Source organism: Microcaecilia unicolor, chromosome 1, assembly GCF_901765095.1.
Source record: "Microcaecilia unicolor chromosome 1, aMicUni1.1, whole genome shotgun sequence".
NCBI classification, from domain to species: domain Eukaryota; kingdom Metazoa; phylum Chordata; class Amphibia; order Gymnophiona; family Siphonopidae; genus Microcaecilia; species Microcaecilia unicolor.
Window position 1 is genome coordinate 38,155,129 of NC_044031.1, and position 21,725 is coordinate 38,176,853.

General features: G+C 43.8%; 1 protein-coding gene across 1 annotated transcript in view; it reads left to right on the forward strand.

The window, feature by feature from the left end:
- Positions 1–21,725, forward strand: part of KCNH2 (potassium voltage-gated channel subfamily H member 2) — a 948,799-nt gene that overhangs the window by 802,155 nt on the left and 124,919 nt on the right. The window contains exon 6 of the mRNA XM_030195619.1: positions 17,249–17,671. Within this exon, the coding sequence (XP_030051479.1) occupies positions 17,249–17,671 (423 nt within the window). The remainder of the gene's footprint in view (positions 1–17,248; positions 17,672–21,725) is intronic.

Here is a 21,725-nt window from a genome sequence, read left to right on the forward strand (position 1 = left end):
ACAGGGGCATGATTTTGAGTTATGCGCTTAATTACAGAATATGAGTGCTCTGTGCGTAGATTTAGGCATGGGTATTTGCACCACGTTTTCACTGGTGCAAATGATGGCGCTTAAAATTACGTGGGACCATAACGCTTAAGCGTTATTCTGTAAACCATGCCAAACTTTAGAAAAAGGCTTAAACTGGTCTTTTTAGGCACCATATATAGAATCTAACCCTAAATGTCTAACGCAGGGTTAATGTGGGAGCCCTTTCCCCCTCCTAAATATGTGGCAGTAAGAGCTCCTGTGATAGTTGGTTTTTTTTTAATGGCCATGCAGTAATGCTAACACTAGTGCATGGCCATATATTTAACATTGCTTTTGACTCGTAACCACTTGTAACCACTCGCCTCCACCTACCCTCCTCTCTTCCTTCCCGTTCACATTAATTGATTTGATTTGCTTACTTTATTTATTTTTTGTCCATTAGATTGTAAGCTCTTTGAGCAGGGACTGTCTTTCTTCTATGTTTGTGCAGCGCTGCGTATGCCTTGTAGCGCTATAGAAATGCTAAATAGTAGTAGTAGTAGTAGTATATATTGAAAAAATAGAAAATAGCCCTTTTTCACGGTCACAGTAAATTGACCTTAGCTTATGGTAAGGACTCAGTAAGGCCATTTCTTAATGTAGTTTAGTAAAAGGACTCCCTATTCTTTTATGATACTTATAAAGAAAAATGCATCGTGTTCTTAAAATTAGAATACAAATTCAAATGAGCTGAATTATACATTTCTTCTTTCATCAATACCAATTTTATACCATAATCATTAGAAATATATGTTATTTATTACATCACTCACTATGCTGGCAGTGTGTATTATGCTTGTGATTTATGTAGTGTAGGAGAGAGGATGTAATTTTTGCATTTTACTACTGGTTCTTAATCATAAGATGGTATCACAAATCAGTATAAAGGGATCATCATAACTGATTCTAATAGCATTATATATAAGAGTCAGCTGGCGGTTTAAATGCGATAGACGATTGAATATTAATTGAAATTTCAGAAACCGAGTGATGCAGTGTATTTTTTATAGACGATAGACTAGTAATTTATTATATTTAAAAACATTAAACAAAGAAATGAAAGTAATAAATGCAAGGGAGAATGAGAGGATACAGTTGGTATGATCTGACAAGTGATAATGCAAGGTATGTTATGTGATATTATAAAAAAAGGTTCTTAGGAACACATTGCAGAATTAGATTATCACAAATTAGTGCACTGGCATGTGAGAATTGTTCAAAGTTAAAAGTAATATGTGCAAGAGGTTGTTTGCAGGAAATTTTTTGAATTAGAGATGATGATAATGACCAAGCTTGTAACAAGTACTGGGCCCAATGTTTAGCCCACAACAGTCAGCAGTTTTGAAGCCACCGACAGCCGCAGGCTGAAATAAGCCTGGAAATTCAAGGCCCCTGTTACCAAGCTGCAGCGAAAAGGGGGCCAGCGTTAGCGTCGGCACGTGTTTTACACGCATGCCAAAGCCCCCTTTTACCGCAGCTTGTAAAAAGAAAGTCTCGGCTTCCTGCAGGAAATGGCTGGGCGGCATGTAAAGCACTTGCTGCACGGCCATTTTGAGGGGGAGCCCTTAGCGCCACCCATTGAGGTGGCAGTAAGGGCTTCCGTGTTAACCTGGTGGTAACCAGGCAGCGAGTGGCACTGCCCGATTACCGCGGGGTACACTCCGGCACTACAAAAATAAATAAATTCTTGTAATGCTGGAAATGACAGTGTGCTACGGGTGGGAAGTACCACCAGGCTTCCTGTACAGGTGGCGGTAAGCCCGCGTTGGGCTTACCGCCACTTAGTAAAAGGAGCCCTCAGTGCTGTGCCATGTCCAGGCTCTGGCATTTTATATCTAGATCAGTTCAGTCACTTGAAAGGTACATGGATATGGCAGATATTTAGTGCCAATCCTTTCTACCATTGTTTCCTCTAAGCTAAGCAGGAGTCCTGCAACTGCGTTTCTGCCTGTGTGTGTGAGGGGGGTGGGGTGCTTCAATGTTGTGTTTTCAGTTGCTGGGGACAGGCAGGTTTCCTGGAGTCCTGCAGAGCTTTCCTGTCCCTCACTATTGAAAATGTGATAGTGAAACAGCGCCTCCCACTGGCAGGACTGTAGGTGGAAGACTCCCACTCAGCTTAGAGGGAACAGTGCTGCCTAAGAGGGCAAAGTTAAGATAACCCTTTTGTGCAACTTGCCCAGTTATGTAGGTAGACACTGACACAGAATAGCGTTGCTGCCTGCATATCTCCCAGCTTTTGCCATGACTCTGCCTGCGGACTGCCCTGGCTCTGCCTATGCAGCAGAACAACCGGAGTCTCCGCCAATATTCAGCAGCAGTCCTTGGTTAAATGTTGCTGAGTACTGGCAGATGACCCACTGAACGTGATTTAATTGGGCAGGAGCCTATCCTGTGCTTTGAATATTGACCACAATCCCCCAGATTCTATAAAGGGCACTCAAAATTGGATGCACAATTGTGCACACAGGAATCATTTACGCCCATAACTAAAGGGTCTTTTTACTAAGGTGTGCTAATAGATTTAACCCTCACTAACACTTAGAGCATACTAAATGATAAGAAGTCCATTCTATACCTGTGGGCTTGAAACTTTAGCATGTCCTAAATCCATTAGCACACCTTAGGAAAAGGAACCCTAAATTAGCTAATTGGCGCTAAACTGGCATTAAATACCAATAACTGGCTTCAAGAAGCATTAGTCGGCTCTAATTTGTAGTTGTGCACATAACTTATATCCTATAAACTTAGAGGTAAATATTCTGCCAGCAGTGGTGAGCGCTTTGCTGATGTCCGCCAGCTTTATTCGCTGCCGGGGGGCCACATCCATGCGTTAATTTTTCTATTAGTGCACAGGTCCTGCAAAAAATTAACGTGGGAGAACTGAGCGCCAACTATTTAGGAGACACTAACCCCTGGATTCTATATATGGCACCGTAAATTGTGCGTGGAAATCAAGACGTATTCTATATTCCATATATTATTTTGGGGCTTTGAACATGACATCACAACCCCAGTCACAGTCTTAGAAGACAGGCCACAGTTTTTCTTTCGAGCATGTTTTTGACACATTGAAGGGAGTCTGTTTACTACAATTGGACCCATCATTTGGCTCTGCCATCTCTTGGATCGCCTTGTCTAATGCCATGAAAAGACTGGTTAAATCGGAACTCCATAGTTTCACACTTATTGAATATTGTAAAAAAGAGCTGATACCGTGTGGACTAAGGATCTCCAAGGAACCTAAATTATTCCTTGATGATAAGGATTTCCTACAGAAGTGGGCAGGAATCCTCAATAAATGTTCGGTGGACCTGATGGTCCTGATTATCGACAAAACCACTGAGATTTCCATGTCTATTAAGGCAGAAGTGGATACAATTAGTGATAGATTAAAAATCAAGGAATCCCTTGAAACTTTTCAGAGGCGACACAGTGATCTGAAATACAAGATTGAACAATTCCAATCTGATCTACAGAAAATGAAAATAAGGAAGTTCCATAGGGATGAGAAGGACTATGAAGCAAGGACCGTGTACCCCGGTTAGAGACCAATAAAGATAGTGTGTTCCCACCCTTTGAAGAAGATGAACTAAGTGTCTCGGACAATAGTTCTTCAGGTTCCGAGAGAGCTTTTTTAGGCAGAGGAAGGGGAAGACATGAAGAACACGGGGGGGGGGGGGGGGGGGGCAGACAGCGACGAGGGAGACGAGCTGAAGATTTTCAAGATCCAATTCCTTTGCAGCAGGAATGTCCACCTACGCGCTCTCGTGAACAATAGATGATTCGGTCATAGTAAATTTATCGTCTCATTCACTGTCTACAGTGGAGTGCCAATTACTATCCAAGGGTCTGTCATTTGTTCATGTCAACTTGACCCATTTCAAATTAGAGTTGAGCTTGAGAAATTTCTTAGGGTTTTGCAGCTGAAGGTATTTTTTTCTGAAAAGGATGAAAGAGCGTCTGATTTGTCCTATGTAAAAAGGAAATCTCATTGGGCCTCTCCCGAGCCGATGGATCCCGTTTTAGCTTCCTTTCATCTTCTAGTCCTGAAGGACTTTGAAGGCTTTGAAAGAATCTCCTGGAAGAAACGGAGGCACAATTTGACGGTCGAAGAGGAGAAAGCATTGGATTCTCTGAAATCAAATACCTCGATTGTGATAAGGAAGGCAGATAAAGGGGGTGTCATTGTGATCCAAGACAGGAATCAGTACATCGCAGAAATCAATTGACAACTTCAGGTCAGTTCTGATTATCAGGAATTGGCCACTGACCCAACCTCGGAATTGCAACAGCAAATTTTCCACCTCACTGGTGAAGCTTATGCCAGTGGCATACTAACGCAAAAGGAATTTTGCTTTCTCAACACGCCCCATCCGAAGATCCCTGTTTTTATACTCTCCCCAAAATCCACAAGACATTAATAAATCCGCCTGGAAGACCTATAATTTCTAGTCGAGGATCTTTATTAGAACCTCTTTTAATGTTCGTAGATTGTTTTTTGCAACCATTATTACAGGAAGGAGAATCCTATCTAAAGGATACCACACGCTTCTTACAGACGTTGGCGGCACACGGTTCTAAAGCCCATTGTTCTATTATGGCAACCCTGGATGTGACCTCTCTTTATACGGTCATTCCGCAAGACAAAGCTCTGGAAGTTGTGTGTTTTTTTGGATACCTGGGCGCCAGGATGGGTTCCCACTTCCTTCATTATATCTTTGGTGCGCCTTGCTATATAGAGGAACTTTTTTCAATTTGGAGATTCATTGTTCCAACAAATCTCCGGAGTTGCGATGGGAGCAACGATGGCTCCCTCTGTGGCCAAGCTATACATGTGGGCTTTTGAACAGAAATATATGTCTATAGGGTCCGATTTATCGACGATATGTTTTTGCTATGGGTTGAAGATGAATCAACATTTCAGCAGTTTGTATCTGATTTAAACAAGTGTCATCCAAGTGTCACCCATGCATTCATTTTGTCCTGCACATGGATCCTTTTGAAATACCTTTTCTTGATTTATTGGTTAAAAACACTGGGGATGGATTTACCACGACTTTTCCATAAAAGCACCGATAGAAATACGTTTTTGTACTATGGAAGTTGCCATCCCAGTGCTTTGAAGAATAGTTTGCCGTTCTCCCAATTTTTAAGACACCGTCAGGTCTGCTGTAGGGATGAGGACTTTAAGTGGCAATCGAAAGACCTGTCAGAGAAGTTGCTATCACGTGGATACCCGGAACATGTTGTGCGCACTGCATACCGCCGCGCAAGATTTAATCATCGCAAACTGTTACTTTTGCCGAAGGCTTCTAGTATAACTGAGGACAATGACAATGTGATGCAGTTTCGCCACAAGCTGCAGACATCCTCAGGAAACACTGGTTGTTAATTCAGACAATGCCATTATTCAAAGACTCGCACATTCGTTTTGCATACAGCAGGAATAAGAATTTAAAAGAATATTTAAGCCCAGCAGTGTTGCCCATCTCCTGTTCAGTAACTGGTCAGCCCAAGAAGGTTTGGGCCACTTCAAATGCAGCAGCTGTGTGTTCTGCTCGATGATGGAAGAGACGTCCATGTTTATTAATCCCACTGATCAGAGAGGTTACGCTCTAAAGGTGATCACATCCTGTAAATCAGATCACGTAATCTATTGTCTCAAGTGCCCGTGCAATAAATTATATGTGGGTCAGACCTCGAGAATGCTCTCAGCCCGCTTAACTGAGCATAAAAGTGCTTTACATACTGGGAAAATTGGATTGCCTTTAGTGACACACTGCAATCAACATCAGCACTCTTTTTTTTTTTTTTACTTGAAGTGTGTTATTCTGCAAGCTGTGTTTTGCTCCTCGAGAGGAGGTGATCACAGGCGGGTTTTATTACAACAGGAGCAGAAGTGGATTTTTAAACTGTGCTCCCTTGAGCCCAATGGACTTAATTCCCGCATAGAGTGGTATCATTTCTTCTAATTTGATCTACTTTTTCTCGAGTTGTTCTGTGATTGGATGGGAGTTTGACAGCGTCTGATGTCACGATAGCTATATCATGGGGGCCATTTTGAATTTGTCCGATGTTGAGTGAGGCACGGAGAAGCAGATTTGACAGCAGTGGGGTGATAATTGGCAGTAACTATTTGTTTTTCTTTCCATTCTTAGAAGTAGCCCTGCCACCAAGACCCTGAAGCAGCAATGCGAAACGCTGGCCATCATCTAAGTGTCTGCACATTACTACCAATTTTACCTTACCATATCAATATAGTCCCATTTTGTTTCCTTTTTGGTCAACACTTTGATATGCACTATTGCAGTAAAAATTATTTTAAAAGTGTTAAAGAAAGCAGCAAAAATCATCTAAAAAATTGTGTGAAGGATTCAGCCATTTGGAAGGTTTTTTTCTGGCCAATGATGAAGAGAAGATCATTGTGATCTCGTTAGCTCTGGTAGATTTTCATGATCTAGGAGCTCAATGAGGCCTTTTTCCTTCCAGGTAGACAGGACCAACATTGCTACTCTTATAACATTGTTTAAGGAATGATAGTTTAGCCAACCAATTCAAAGTCTTCTCCTACCACCAGGGCCGCCGAGATGGGGGGTAAAATTCCCCGGATCCCGCCTCCAAACGGGGCCCAGTGCCAGGGTCTCTATCTTTCTCTCCTGCTCCTGACGGGCCCCAAGGGATTGGGTCCTGACTGAAGCAGGAGAGAGAACACTCTGGCGCCGGGCCCCCCTCCAGAGCTGCTCTTCGCTCGCTTCTACCGCCGTGCCGAGCGGCTGCTTTTCCCCCTCAGGTGCATGCTCGGCGAGACGAGAGAAAAAAGCAGGGGCAGGGCAGGCGTGGAGTGAAGAGCAGCGCTGGATTCTTCCACTGGCGGGGCCTAGGGATCCCTGCCAGTCCCAAGGTACCTCAGTTGCAGCAGCGGCGATCCTGGGGGGAGGGGGGCGGGAGCGGCGGCAATTGAAGTTGGCAGAAGCCCTGCCCCCGGCCCAGCTCAGTCTCTCAGCGGCTCTGCCTACCACTACCTCAATATAAGGAGAATTCTAGAAACAATTGAGTGGCATAAAAAAATCACATATTTTCATTAGCCGGACTACTAGAGGACTGTATCCTCCATTTTACAACTATAGAAACACAATCACTAAGATTAACAAAAAGGCAAAATGTCTGACACAAATTGGGGTATAAAATGCAAAAAAACAAAGGGATCGATATTCAAGGTGATTTAACCAGCTAACTGCTAATTTTCAGCCAAACTGAAACTGAGTATTTTGGGGGTGTTCCGGGGCACAGTTGGCAGTTGTCTGGTTATTCAGCACTTAACCGTTCAGGTTAACCATATAAATAGGACTGTATAAAAGGTTAGTCCTGTCTTTATGCAGTAACCCATAGCTGGTTAAGTGCTGAATATCCCACTTAACCGGCTTATGCGTTAGCCGACTCCAAAAACCTGGAAATTCAGTGCCAAAAGACAGATAGTAAGTACCTGATGGACTAACTCAAGCAAATCAACTTCAAAACAACTTATGCATTCACTGGGATAATTTGCGTATCCATAGAATTCCAAAGCTTACACTGATAGGGGTAATTTAGATCGCTCCATGTCCTGATACTTTCCATATAAATGTGGGCCAAGTTAGAGGCGAGGTGGAGGCAGCCCTAAAAATAATCCAGATAGCTGTGATGTTCAGCCACTATCCAGATAACATATGTATTTAGAACACAGTATCTCAACTCAATCCTTGGGACACAAGATATCCATAATGAGTATGCATACCTACAAAACAGGAGTATCTAAATTCCAATATAGTTGTAGCAAACACACATGTACAGTACTCTCACAACTATGTTTAATCTTCAGACCATTAATATGTATTATAAAATATATTAAAATATCATAACAGTAGAGGTATCGTCATAGTACTGCTGCTTTAAATACGTTTAAACACTGAACTTCATTAAAGACATATACCCCCGCACCCTGCTACTCAGAATTGATCTCACTCCTGCACAATTGGTGTCGATAAGATAGTTCACAATCAGGCTCATTTTCGAAAAAGAAGGACGCCCATCTTTCGATACAAATTGGAAGATGGGCATCTTTCTCACAGGGTCGCCCAAATCGGTATAATCGAAAGCCGATTTTGGGCGTTCCCAACTGCTTTCTGTCGCAGGGACATCCAAAGTTCACGGGGGCGTGTCGGAAGCATAGCGAAGGTGGGACTTGGGCGTGCCTAACCATGGACGTCCTCGACCCATAATGGAAAAACAAGGGCATCCCCGACGAGCACTTGGACGACTTTACCTGGTCCTGTTTTTCTTACGACCAAGGCACAAAAAGGTGCCCGAACTGACCAGATGACCACTGGAGAGAATCGGGGATGACCTCCCCTTACTCCCCCAGTGGTCACTAACCTCCTCTCACCCTCAAAAAAAACTCTTTCAAAATATCTTGTGCCAGCCTCTATGCCAGCCTCAGATGTCATACTCAGGTCCATCACAGCAGTATGCAGGTCCCTGGACCAGTTTTAGTGGGTGCAGTGCACTTCAGGCAGGCGGACCCAGGCCCATCCCCCCCCCCACCTGTTACACTTGCAGTGGTAAATGAGAGCCCTCCAAAACCCACCACAAACCCACTGTACCCACATCTAGGTGCCCCCCTTCACCCGTAAGGGCTATGGTAGTGGTGTACAGTTGGGGGTAGTGGGTTTTGGGGGGATTTGGGGGACTCAGCACACAAGGTAAGGGAGCTATGTACCTGGGAGCAATTTATGAAGTCCACTGCAGTGCCCCCTAGGGTGCCCGGTTCGTGTCCTGGCATGTCAAGGGGACCAGTGCACTACGAATGTTGGCTCCTCCCACGACCAAAGGGCTTGCATTTGGTTGTTTCTGAGATGGGCGTCCTTGGTTTCCATTGTCGCCGAAAATGAGAAACGACCAAGTCTAGGGACGACCATCTCTAAGGACGACCTAAATTTCAGGATTTGGGCGTCCCCAACCGTTTTATCGAAAGATGGACGTACATCTTGTCGATAATACGGGTTTTCCCGCCCCTCCGTCTGGACGTTTTGCGAGGACATCCTCAACAAAACTTGGGCGTCCCTTTCGATTATGCCCCTCAATATCAAAATATGGTTTGTCCAATCTTCAAATGGTATTCCATAAATCACATGACAGTATGGTCATTCTAACATTGTACGATCCAGATCTGTCTGTCAGATGAGCAAATCGATATGTTTCCACACCTCCAAGATCTCAGTACGGTCCAAAATAAACTGTAGATCCTGAAGTTACTGTGCACAATCAGAAAATTGCTAAAGCCTGTTTCCTACAAACGGTGCAGGAGTGAGATCAATTCCAGGTAGCAGGGTGCGTGGATATATGTCTTTAATGAAGTTCACTGTTTGTATGTATTTAAAGCAGCAGTACTATGATGATATCTCTGCCGTTATGATATTTGAATATATTTTGTAATACATATTAAAGATTTGAAGATTACCCATAGTTGTGAGAGTTCTGTAATGAATATGCATGAGATAGATTTGAATACAATGGAGGAAGTGCATGCAAATTTTTCTCATGCATATGTATGATATAATGAAACTCTGACTGAAGGGTGCATCCCGAGGACTAGGTAGAGAACCCCTGGTCTTTGCAGGCTGGTTGTTATATCGGAGAACTGGTCACTCAAAAGCCTCATGCAGAGGTCTGGTGTTGGTAAGAAGGTTTTCAGGAGTGCTCCTTTCATTTCTGTGGTTGCTGTGTTTGTAAGTCTTAGATAAAACTGCTACTAAAAAGCATATTGTTGATTCCACTTGGGACCTGTCTTATCTTGATTGACTCCCTGCCACAAAGTCCATTTTGTACAGCATGTACTGGAACACAATTTGTTATATTCTCATTTTAGATACTGGCTCAGTTCTTTGTGTAGCTATTTCTGTGCATTAGAAATTTCTCAGCACTGTTTGAGGTTAGTGAAGCAGCTTTTGCTTCCCAGGTGCCTTTTCTGCTTCTTAGATCGGTTCCAGCAAAGGAGTTAACATAGTCTGGTGCTTCTCAGCCCTCTCCCGGAGGCACAGCTAACCAGTTAGGTTTTCAAGATTACTACAGTGGATATGCATGAGATAAATGTACATAGATTGGATACCCACTTTGGGCTCAATTCAGTAAAGAGCGCTAAAAGTGAGGCGACAAAACTTTAGGTACTGAGTGCGAGTTCTATAACGGCAATATCGCATGTAGTTGCTGTTGTAAGAATACTAGTGCTTGTCCGCATTTTGGAGCCCAACTCTAGGCGTGAGCTCTTATGCATGTCGGTGGCTGATGTAAATGCTCGTGCCCGAAAACTAGCAGTTACGCACATAACTGACAGTATTCTATAAGTTAGCGCCTAATTGCTTGGAATGCCCCTGACCCAACCACACCTCCTTGGAGCTGAGCACCACAGGAATTAAGCGCTTAGGGGACGATATTTAGACCATAGGAGTTAGCCGAGTTGCCTCCTGCGGTCAGTGCTGCCTGGATATTCAATGTTGGGTCATTTCTGGTGACTGGTATTGAGTATCTGGTTTATTTTTGGCTGGTTTAAAGTTAACCGGCAAAGTCGATATTCAGCGCTGGCTGGTTACGTTTAAACCAGCCAAAAATAGGCCTGCTATTTTGGCGGCCCAATTTGGCCAGCAGTCTTAGCCAGCAATACGCTGTATATTCGGAGATAGCTGGCTATATTGTGCGATATACCCGGTTATCTGCTGTGCACTGTCTGTGAATAATCAGCAGGAGATAGCTCCAAATCAGCTAATTTAGTTACATACGTAAATGATACCCACATGCCCAATGTTTAGCGCACTTTGTAGAATTTGGAAATGTATGCGAATCTATTTCATGCATGTCCATTGTGTAATCCTGAAAGCACGACTGGCTGGTCACACCTCTGGGAGAGCATTGAGAAGCAGTGGCATAGCGGAGTGCGGCTGTGGAAGAGTGGCCTAGTGGTTAGGGTGGTGGACTTTGGTCCTGGGGAACTGAGGAATTGAGTTCGATTCCCGGCACAGGCAGCTCCTTGTGACTCTGGGCAAGTCACTTAACCCTCCATTGCCCCATGTAAGCCGCATTGAGCCTGCCATGAGTGGGAAAGCGCGGGGTAATAAAATAGATACTATTGGAGATTCTACATGGAATGTTGCTACTATTGGAGATTCTACATGGAATGTTACTACTATTGGAGATTCAACATGGAATGTTGCTTCTATTGAAGATTCTACATGGAATGTTGCTATTCCACTAGCAACATTCCATGTAGAAGGCTGCGCAGGCTTCTGTTTCTGTGAGTCTGACGTCCTGCACGTACGTGCAGGACGTCAGACTCACAGAAGCAGAAGCCTGCGCGGCCACGTTGGTGATCTGCAAGGGCCGACTTCTACATGGAATGTTGCTACTATTGAAGATTCTACATGGAATGTTGGTAGTGGAATAGCAACATTCCATGTAGAATCTCAAATAGTAGCAACAGTGGAGGAGTGGCCTAGTGGTTAGGGTGGTGGACTTTGGTCCTGGGGAACTGAGGAACTGAGTTCGATTCCCGGCACAGGCAGCTCCTTGTGACTCTGGGCAAGTCACTTAACCCTCCATTGCCCCATGTAAGCCGCATTGAGCCTGCCATGAGTGGGAAAGCGCGGGGTAATAAAATAGATACTATTGGAGATTCTACATGGAATGTTGCTACTATTGGAGATTCTACATGGAATGTTGCTATTCCACTAGCAACATTCCATGTAGAAGGCTGCGCAGGCTTCTGTTTCTGTGAGTCTGACGTCCTGCACGTACGTGCAGGACGTCAGACTCACAGAAGCAGAAGCCTGCGCGGCCACGTTGGTGATCTGCAAGGGCCGACTTCTACATGGAATGTTGCTACTATTGAAGATTCTACATGGAATGTTGGTAGTGGAATAGCAACATTCCATGTAGAATCTCAAATAGTAGCAACAGTGGAGGAGTGGCCTAGTGGTTAGGGTGGTGGACTTTGGTCCTGGGGAACTGAGGAACTGGGTTCGATTCCCACTTCAGGCACAGGCAGCTCCTTGTGACTCTGGGCAAGTCACTTAACCCTCCATTGCCCCATGTAAGCCGCATTGAGCCTGCCACGAGTGGGAAAGCGCGGGGTACAAATGTAATTAAAAAAAAAAATTTGACTAACACCATTCAAATGAACTCCAGAGGAATCTCTATCAGAGAACTGGGTAAGGGGCTACTCCTATGGCTTGAAGGGTCAGGTGGAATAGTGCCACTATTGCTAGTCATAAAATTGAGTCCGCCAGCAATGGTGATCCTTTCTCCCCCCCCCCCCCTACAAAGGAAGACCCAAGTCTTGTGTAGATCAATGAAGCAAACTACTGTACCACTTTAATGTATTTTGAATTGTATTTTTTATTAGATAGCCGAATGTGAAAAACGTACAAGGACATGAAGAATTTTGTGAAGTACTGTGCCGTGAGGTTTTCTCTTTTCTCTGTGGTGAATTACAAATGGCCATGAGTCAGCCTGCTGCTCAACTTTTGACAGGGAGGCTATCATTATCCAATAGAACTCCTTCCAGAATCTGGCTGGTCAGAGACTGTCAATACATTAATTACTTGATTCCCAACTAAAAGAAGAAGCAAAACAGCCTCTTGCCTCCTGTAAGAGCAATCACAAAAGAGCCACTTCAAGGGGAGAGGTTTTGTGGGTCAATCTACGGGTTTGTTTTAGACATTTGTACAAAACAGCTCTGAGCGGAAATCTGTGTCCTGACTCCTACTAAAACCAGGAAAAAAAGGGAGGGAGGCAATGTAGAGAGTGCATGGAAGGGGAGCGTGAAAATCAACAAGAGAGACAGGACAGGGAAAAAAGAAAACAGAACATTCCTTCAGTGTTATCTTTTCTATGATGTATGTTGTTATTTCTGTGATACTCATAGTAACATAGTAAATGGCAGCAGATAACGACCCGTATGGTTCATCCAGTCTGCCCAACAAGATAAACTCATTTTACATGGTATGTGATAGTTTATATGTATACCCGAGTTTGATTTGTCCTTGCCATTTTCAGGGCACAGACAGTAGAAGTCTGCCCAGTACTGTTCTTGTATTAAAAGTTCTAAAGCTAACATCAAAGCCCCTTAAAATGTACACTTCCAGCCCATCCATATCTATTCAGTCACGATCAGGGAACAGACAGTAGAAGTCTGCCCAGCACTGGTTTTGCTTCCCAATTACTGGTGTTGTCACCCAATCTCGGCTAAGATTCTGTGGATCCATTCCCTCTAAACAGGATTGTGTATATCCCAAGCATTTTTGAATTCCATTACCATTTTTCATCTCCATCATCACCTCCCAAGGGAGGGTATTCCATGTATCCACCACCCTCTCCGTGAAAAAATACTTCCTGACATTACTCCTCAGTCTGCCCCCCTTCAACCTCAATTCATGTCCTCTAGTTCTACCGCCTTCCCATCTCCAGAAAAGGGTTGTTTGCGGATTAATACCTTTCAAATATTTGAACATCTGTATAATATCACCCCTGTTTCTCCTTTCCTCCAGGGTGTACGTGTTCAGGTCGGCAAGTCTCTCCTTGTACGGTTTGCAACACAAATCCCTTACCATTTTTGTAGCTTTTCTTTGCACCGTTCCAGTCTTTTTACATCTTTAGCAAGATACGGCCTCCAAAACTGAACGCAATATTCCAAGTGGGGCCTCACCAATGACTTGTAGAGGGGCATCAACACATCCTTTCTTCTGCTGGTTTTACCCCTCTCTATGAAGCCTATCATCCTTCTGGCCACGGCCATCGCCTTGTCGTATTGTTTCTTCACCTTCAAATCCTCCGACACCAACACCCCAAGGTCTCTTTCCTGAGTCAAGCTTACTAATCTCTCCCCTCCTATCTCTTTTGGGTTTCTGCATCCCAAGTGCATCACTCTGCACTTCTTGGCATTAAAGCGTGAAAGAGAAGAAAATGTGGCTATACCACTTGGTTTTTAACACTGCATAATAAAAATAAAAAAAAGGAAAAAGAAGAAATAATACACTACTGGGATCTAAGTATAGAGTCCAGCGCACTTCACCCTCTGCTGCACCCAGCCAGCCCAAGCTAAGTACAATCATCGGTCTTTTGGACTATTGGTTTTCTGCTTCTAATGAAAGAATCAATAATTATTAATACAATTAGATCTTGTACACAATTGAGGTAGGAAGGGAGGGCTGACGGTGCGATGATGCAGGAAGTGGTGTTGTGTCTATAAAGCTGGTTGTTAGCTTCACTCACGCACCCAGTTCTGAGCACTGTTCAGATATATTCTAAATATATTTTAACGTACTCATATAGCTATATTGTGTTTACACCAATCACAGGGGGGTTTTTTAGTCACCATAAGTAGAAATATAATAGGTTTCTATTTTTGTATATTTATTTAATATTTGGAGAAACCTTATAGTGCATAGGTCCCCAGATTAACCTTTTTAGATTAAATTTTAACTGCCAGTCCCACGACCATTCTTCTAACATTTGGAGATCCCTTCTCATTGTTTCTACTTCCTCCAGGGTATCCTCTCTGTTGGCTATCTTTGTGTCATCCGCAAAAAGTCAAACCTTTCCTCCCAACCCTTCGGCAATATCTCTCACAAATATATTAAACAGAATCAGCCCCAGCACCAACCCCTGAGGAACTCTACTGCTCACCTTCCTTTCTTCCGAGGGGATTCCATTTACCACCACCCTCTGCCACCTGTCGGCCAACCACTTTCCTATCCAGTTCACCACTTTTGGTTCTAAGTTCAGCCCTCTCAGCTTATTCACGAGTCTTCTGTGGGGGACCGTATGAAAGGCTTTCTGAAATCCAAGTAGATTACGTCTAGCTCATGTCCTTCATCCAGTTCTTTGGTCACCCAGTCAAAGAAGTGAATAAGATTAATTTGGGAGGATTTTCCTTTGGTAAAGCAATGTTGCCTCGGATCCTGTAACCCATTGGCTTCTAGAAAGTTACCCTCTCTTTCATCAGTGACTCCATTATTTTTCCTACCACCGACGTGAGACTTACCGGTCTGTAGTTTCCCACTTCTTCCTTGTCTCTACTTTTGTGAAGAGGGACCACATCCGCTTGTCTCCAATCCTGCGGAAGCTCTCACATCTCTAAAGGTCTATTAAATAAATCTTTAAGAGGTCCTGCCAGGACCTCTCTGATCTCCCTCAGCATATTGGGATATATCCCAGCACCTTCAGATTCTCAAGCTTTTTATGAATTCTTTCTTCCGTAAATGGCGTAATATCCACTCCATTCCCAGATATTCTCTTAGTAGCCAACCGTGATCCTTCTTCAGGATTTTCTCCATGTATTTCTTGAACAAAGCCTCTTTTGCTCTTATTTGTTCAGCTATTTGTTTGGAGAACCATATAGGCTTCCTGTTTCTCTTGTTTTTGTTTGCTTTCCTTACATAAAGATCAGTTGCCATATTTTTAGCAGCCTTTAGCTTTGACCACTGATTTTCCACTTCTCCTATGCCTTCCCATGCCAACAGCTCCTTCTTCAAATATTCCCCTATTTTATCAAAATCAGTACGTCTGAAATCCAGTACTTTGAGTTTTATGTGTCCGCACTCCACTTTTGCCCTATTACATAGGTGGGCATCCACCCAGATACTGGAAACACTTCCTCCATTTGTGAGCACTAGATCCAGCATCGACCCTTCCCTCATGGGTTCCGTCTCCATTTGTCTGAACAGGCACTTTGACAGGCGTCCACAATCTCCCTACTTCTTTCTGATTCTGTAGAGGAGACATTCCAATCCACACCAAACAAGTTGAAATCTCCCAACAGTAGCACCTCCCCTTTCATACCAATCTTTTGAATATCTTCTGTCAGATCCTTGTCTAGCTTCTCCGTTTGTGCCGGATGTCTGTAGATAATCCCCGTGTGGATACAGGTTCCATCTTCTCTTTCCAGGACGATCCATAAAGATTCTTCCTTTCCCCAGGTTCCCCGCATTTCAGCCGCTCTGATATTCTCTTATATAGTGCCACTCCACCTCTTTGGCCCTCTCTATCCTTCCTAAAAAGATTATAGCCCAGTATCGTCATATCCCATTAACAGGAACCATTGAACCATGTCTCTGTAATAGCAACAATATCCAAGTTTTCTTCACACATCATTCTCTCTAAATTTCTCTACACCTGTTTTCCTTCTGATAGCTCCTTTCACTTCTGTAAATCCAGGAATTTGAGAGGACCAGAGACATTGGGCAGTACCTCTCTGTTATAAGAACATAGGAACAGCTATATTGGGTCAGACCAATGGTCCATCTTGCCCAGTATTCTGTTCCCATCAATGGCCAATTCAGGTCACAAGTACCTGACAGAATCCCAAATAGCAGCAAGGTGCATGCTGCTGGTCCCAGGGACAAGCAGTGGCTTTCCCCATGCCTATCTTAATAGCAGACTATTGACTTTTCTTCCAGGAATTTGTCCAAACCTTTTTAAAATCCAAATACACTAACTGCTGGGTTTGGCATCTTATGTTACTTTGGGGTTGGGGGTTCTCTAATGTGTAGTTTATAGAAACATGGCAGATTTGAATCTCCCCACTTATACATTCTATTTCAGCAATGCTATGAAAGTCAATGAAATTAATTTCCTTACTTAAACCAACCAGCTTTGAGGATGCCAGTCTGTTTCCCTGGACCCATCCTCTGGGTCCTCCAGTCCAGTGGGTGGCAGGCTCTATATCCCTGGACCTATCTCCTGATTTCTCCACTTCAAAGGGTGGCAGTCTCTCCCTGGGCCCATCCCCTGAGTCCTTCAGTCCTGTGGGTGGCAGGCTATGTATCCCTAGGTCCATCTCCTGAGCCTTCAAGTCCTGGAGATGGCAGTCTGTGTCCTGGGCCCATCCCTTGAGCCCTCCAGTCCTAGGGATGGCAGTCTCTATAACTGTGTCTTTCCTCTGAGCCTTCCAGTCCTAGATGTTCATAGACTCTGTATCCTTATGCCCATCCCCTGATTCATCCAGTCTTAAATGTAAAAAATACTATATTCGTGCCTACTCAGTAGTTTATGTGGTTCTAGAGATGACAGTATCTTATTTTTAATCTGTACCTTGCACCATGCAGTTCCCAGTGACATGTGGTCTCCATTGATTTCTCCTTTCTTTCTGCAGGTTTTATCATTAGGAGCAGACGTCCTTCCCGAATACAAACTGCAAGCTCCTCGTATCCACAAATGGACTATCCTACATTACAGCCCTTTCAAGGCTGTCTGGGACTGGCTTATCCTGTTGCTCGTAATTTACACGGCCATCTTCACACCTTATTCTGCGGCCTTCCTGCTGAATGAACAAGAGACCAGGGACCCGAAGTGCACTTACGCCTGCAACCCACTGAACGTGGTAGACCTTATGGTGGACATCATGTTCATCATTGACATTCTCATCAACTTCCGTACCACTTATGTCAATTGCAATGAGGAGGTAGTCAGCCACCCTGGCAAGATCGCCATTCACTACTTCAAGGGCTGGTTCCTTATCGACATGGTGGCTGCCATTCCCTTTGACCTTCTGATCTTTGGTTCAGGATCGGAGGAGGTATGTAGTTCTTCCGTTCTATGTTGCTTCCCATTTTTTGGCCACTGTATTTATTGCATTTGGTTTTAGTTTAATTATATTCATTTTTAAATTGTCTAACTAGTTGAAATGCCAATGACCTGTGTGTACAGCAATAATATTGTTTTATTCATCAAGAGGTGCATCACATGACACAGCAGGTGATCCAGGGAAGGATATTTGCATATGCTGTATCTCTTATTTAAAAAAATGGACCAAATCCTAGCGTGACCCTAAAGGCTTGCCTGGTGGACAAGACTCTGCTGAAACACTGAACTGAATATCCATGAAGGAAGACATATTTCCTAAAACGAAGGACTCATCTCTCAACAGATTATAAAGTCCCAATTATGGCATAGAAAGGAAGGCTTTGGCCTTTGAACCTGTTGAGCCTTGAGCTTCACTTCCAGTCCTTGAGGGCTGCCAACGGGTCGGGTTTTCAGGATACCCCTAATAAATATGCATGAGAGTAATGGAGGTAATAAGCATGCAAATCTGTTTCATGCATATACATAAGGAATATCCTAGAAACCTGACCCATTGGTGGCCCATGAGGACTGGGAGTGAAGACCAAGGAAATTAAGGAGTCATCCTCCAGATAGATACAGCTGTTTCCCATGAGGGAAGGATTCATTTCCAAAGGGTATAAAGGTCTTGTGTTTCAGCAGAATAAAGTCTTTGGGAAAGGAGGAAAGTCTCTCTACCAATACATGTAACAACCCCGGTAGGAGGAGAGGATTCATTTTTTAGAAGGTTAGAATGTCTCAGAAGGAAGAATCTTTTGTTTAATGCATCAAGGAGAGAATCCAGGCATATGCATTTTATTTCTCCAGAACCAAATAGGTGAAAAGAGACCAATGTTTTACATCCACTTTGTTGCAATTTAATAATGGTATGGGAGAGAGAGAGGAGTTGGTCAAGTTGTCAATCCCCCATCCCTGCCTCACCTCACCTGTTGCTTCCTGTGTACAGCACATACATTCTGCCATACTGAAGTTGTTTAGTTAAATGTATTAGATGCCCAGCCTTCTGAGGAACTCAAGGTGTCATACATGGTAAACATATAAGTGTGGAAGAAATGGTCCCAGAAAATGTCTCCCCCTTCCTACTTCTTTCCATTTTGGTTTGTTTTCCAGTGCATACGAAAATCACTGCAACATGCGCATTTCTTCTCTCCATAAACCGTGTTCATGAAAATTTATTTGTGAGTTAGATTCAAAATGGGGGAAAATCTCTTTAGTACACCTGGCCCTAAGTAGGGAACACCTTCAAAGGACCAGGAAAGAGAGGTGTGAATACATGCGCTAAAGAAGGAGCCCATGTTTGGTATGAAAAGCTTGTATGCTACAATGTCTGCATTGTTGATCCTCTAGAAGGTCTCATGGCCAATGAAGACTCCAGTTTTCTCCTAGGATAATGCATGAACTCAGCCTCTGCCTTACTACTAACAACGATAGACACAAAACTAGTTGACACCCAGTGAAATTCACTGATGGAGCCTGTTGACTCCCCTTGTTCCTGCTAGGTCATTTCTGCCCATTCTGACCCCTGTCACCTCTTTCTTGGCCCCTCCCACTCCCTTGTCTGGTGAGTGCAGAGGCAGGAGACCACTGTGGTTAGGCACCACTGTTCTATGCCCTTTCTATGTTAGCCTCCCACCCCTTAGAGCTGGAAGCACAGTGAGGGAGAAGTGATGGTGGATGAGGGGGATAAAGAGGCATGCTGTCATATGCCCCTGTCATGTACCACTCTCCATTCCCGTATCCACTGCACACAGCCCCAAGTCCATATTGCTATCAAATATAAAGAGGGTTAATTTTTCTATCCTCTGCTTTTATCTTAGCCATCTCCAGATTTTGTTTCATGATTCTCTTTTTTTTTTTTTTTTTTTACATTTGTACCCTGCACTTTCCCACTCATGGCAGGCTCAATGCGGCTTACATGGGGCAATGGAGGGTTAAGTGACTTGCCCAGAGTCACAAGGAGCTGCCTGTGCCTGAAGTGGGAATCGAACTCAGTTCCTCAGTTCCCCAGGACCAAAGTCCACCACCCTAACCACTAGGCCACTCCTCCACATTTTACTTTCCCTGTTATATGTCTGGATTTTTTTTTTTTTTTGCTCCTACCCCTCGATCTATTTGTGACATTTCTTTCTCCTTTATGCGCTCATTCATCTTGTTTTTCTTTGTCTCTCTCTCTGCCTCTATCTCTTCCTGTCATCTCTTTTTCTTCACATTTTTCCTACCTCTCCATCTCTCCTTGGCCCAGATGATCAAAAGCCCTGCGCTGTTCCAAACAGCGCCCTAAAAATAGCGCCGGGACAGCGCAGGGCTTTTCTGCATCGATGATCAAAGATAATGCATGCAAATCTAAGCAGCGCTATTATCTTTGATCATCATGTTTAAAGTGCTTGAGGATTGTGCTGAGCACTGTCAAAAGCCCAAACCTGTCAAACAGCCTGCCGAGGCCCGAACCCCCCCCCGGCTGGCCCCCCCTACCTTTTGTTGGAGGAGGGACGCAGCATGCCTGCCTCCCTCCTCTTTCTGTTGACGCCGCTGCAAAATGGCGGCGCCCAGCCCCGCCTATTGCATCCTGGGATGCGCTGGGCGGGGCTACAGAATTCTTTACACGTATTAGATGGGACTTTGACAATGGCCAGGCCTAATGGCAGATTGATGCCTTCTCAATCCTAATGGCAGATTGATGCCTTCTCAATCAAAGAACGCATCGCATTCAAAATCTGCACCCTGATTCACAAAATATATCTACGGTGAAGCCCTGGGATACATGACAGACCTGATCGACCTACCAACTAGAAACACATCCAAATCAACATGAACGTATCTAAATCTGCACTACCCAAGTTGCAAAAGACTTATATACAAATCAACCTTCGCATCCAGCTTTTCCTACATAAGCACACAACTGTGGAATGCGCTACCAAAAGCCTTGAAAACGATGTATGACCACCTAAACTTCCGGAAAACACTAAAAACTTACCTGTTTCAAAAAGCATACCCCACCGATCCAACCTAAATGCCTGTTCTCTGCGACACAACAAAACCAAAGGACGTAATGGACATAACACAACTCTTCCACTGTACGATTCCCTAATGTGACTGTGCCACGTGAACTTTATCTTACCATAACATCACTATGTATTTGTTCACACCGGAGACTGCTAATGCCTCTCCGAAACTATGTAAGCCACATTGAGCCTGCAAATAGGTGGGAAAATGTGGGATACAAAAGTAACAAATAAATAAATTGATGCATCCCAGGCATCCAGTGTAGCTCCAGAGCCCTTGGGGTTTGATACTTCTGATACCAGCAGTGCACTTGGGCCAGACTTCATTGAATCAAAGAACTTTATGTTCTGCTTTTAATGACCACAAAGACCATTAGGCATCATCTGATAGGTTGATGTTGAGGTTGGGGCTGAGGCAAATCAGGCACAATTCATAGGTTTCAGTGACCGACATCATCCTGGTGCTCCACCTGCAGTTCTTGAAGTCACCAGGAGTCTTCAGTTTTTGAGACACTGGTTGAAAAATAGTTGCAGTGAGTGAATTAAATGACTCAATGTCTGCAGTTGCACTAAAAAAAAAAAAAAAAATGTAAACTTGACAAAAAAAGCTCTAACTAAGATCTTCATAGAGAAGGAAAGAGGTGAAAACCCAGCAAAACCATGACAAAATATTACAAAAACAATCATGGAAGAGTTACCTCACCAGTCTCTGAACGTGAACATAAGAACATCCATACTAGGTCAGACCAGTGGTCCATCTAGCCCAGTATCCTGTTTCTAACAGTGGCCAGTTCGGCAGAAACCCAAATATTAGAAACATTCCATGATACCAATCCCAGGACAAGCAGTGGCTTCCCCAAGTCTATCTCAATAGTAGAGTATGGACATTTCCTCCAGGAACTTGTCCAAACCTATTTTTAAACCCAGATATGCTAACTGCTGTTAACAGATCCAGAGCTTAACTATGCATTGAGTAAAAAAATATTTCCTCCTATTCATTTTAAAAGT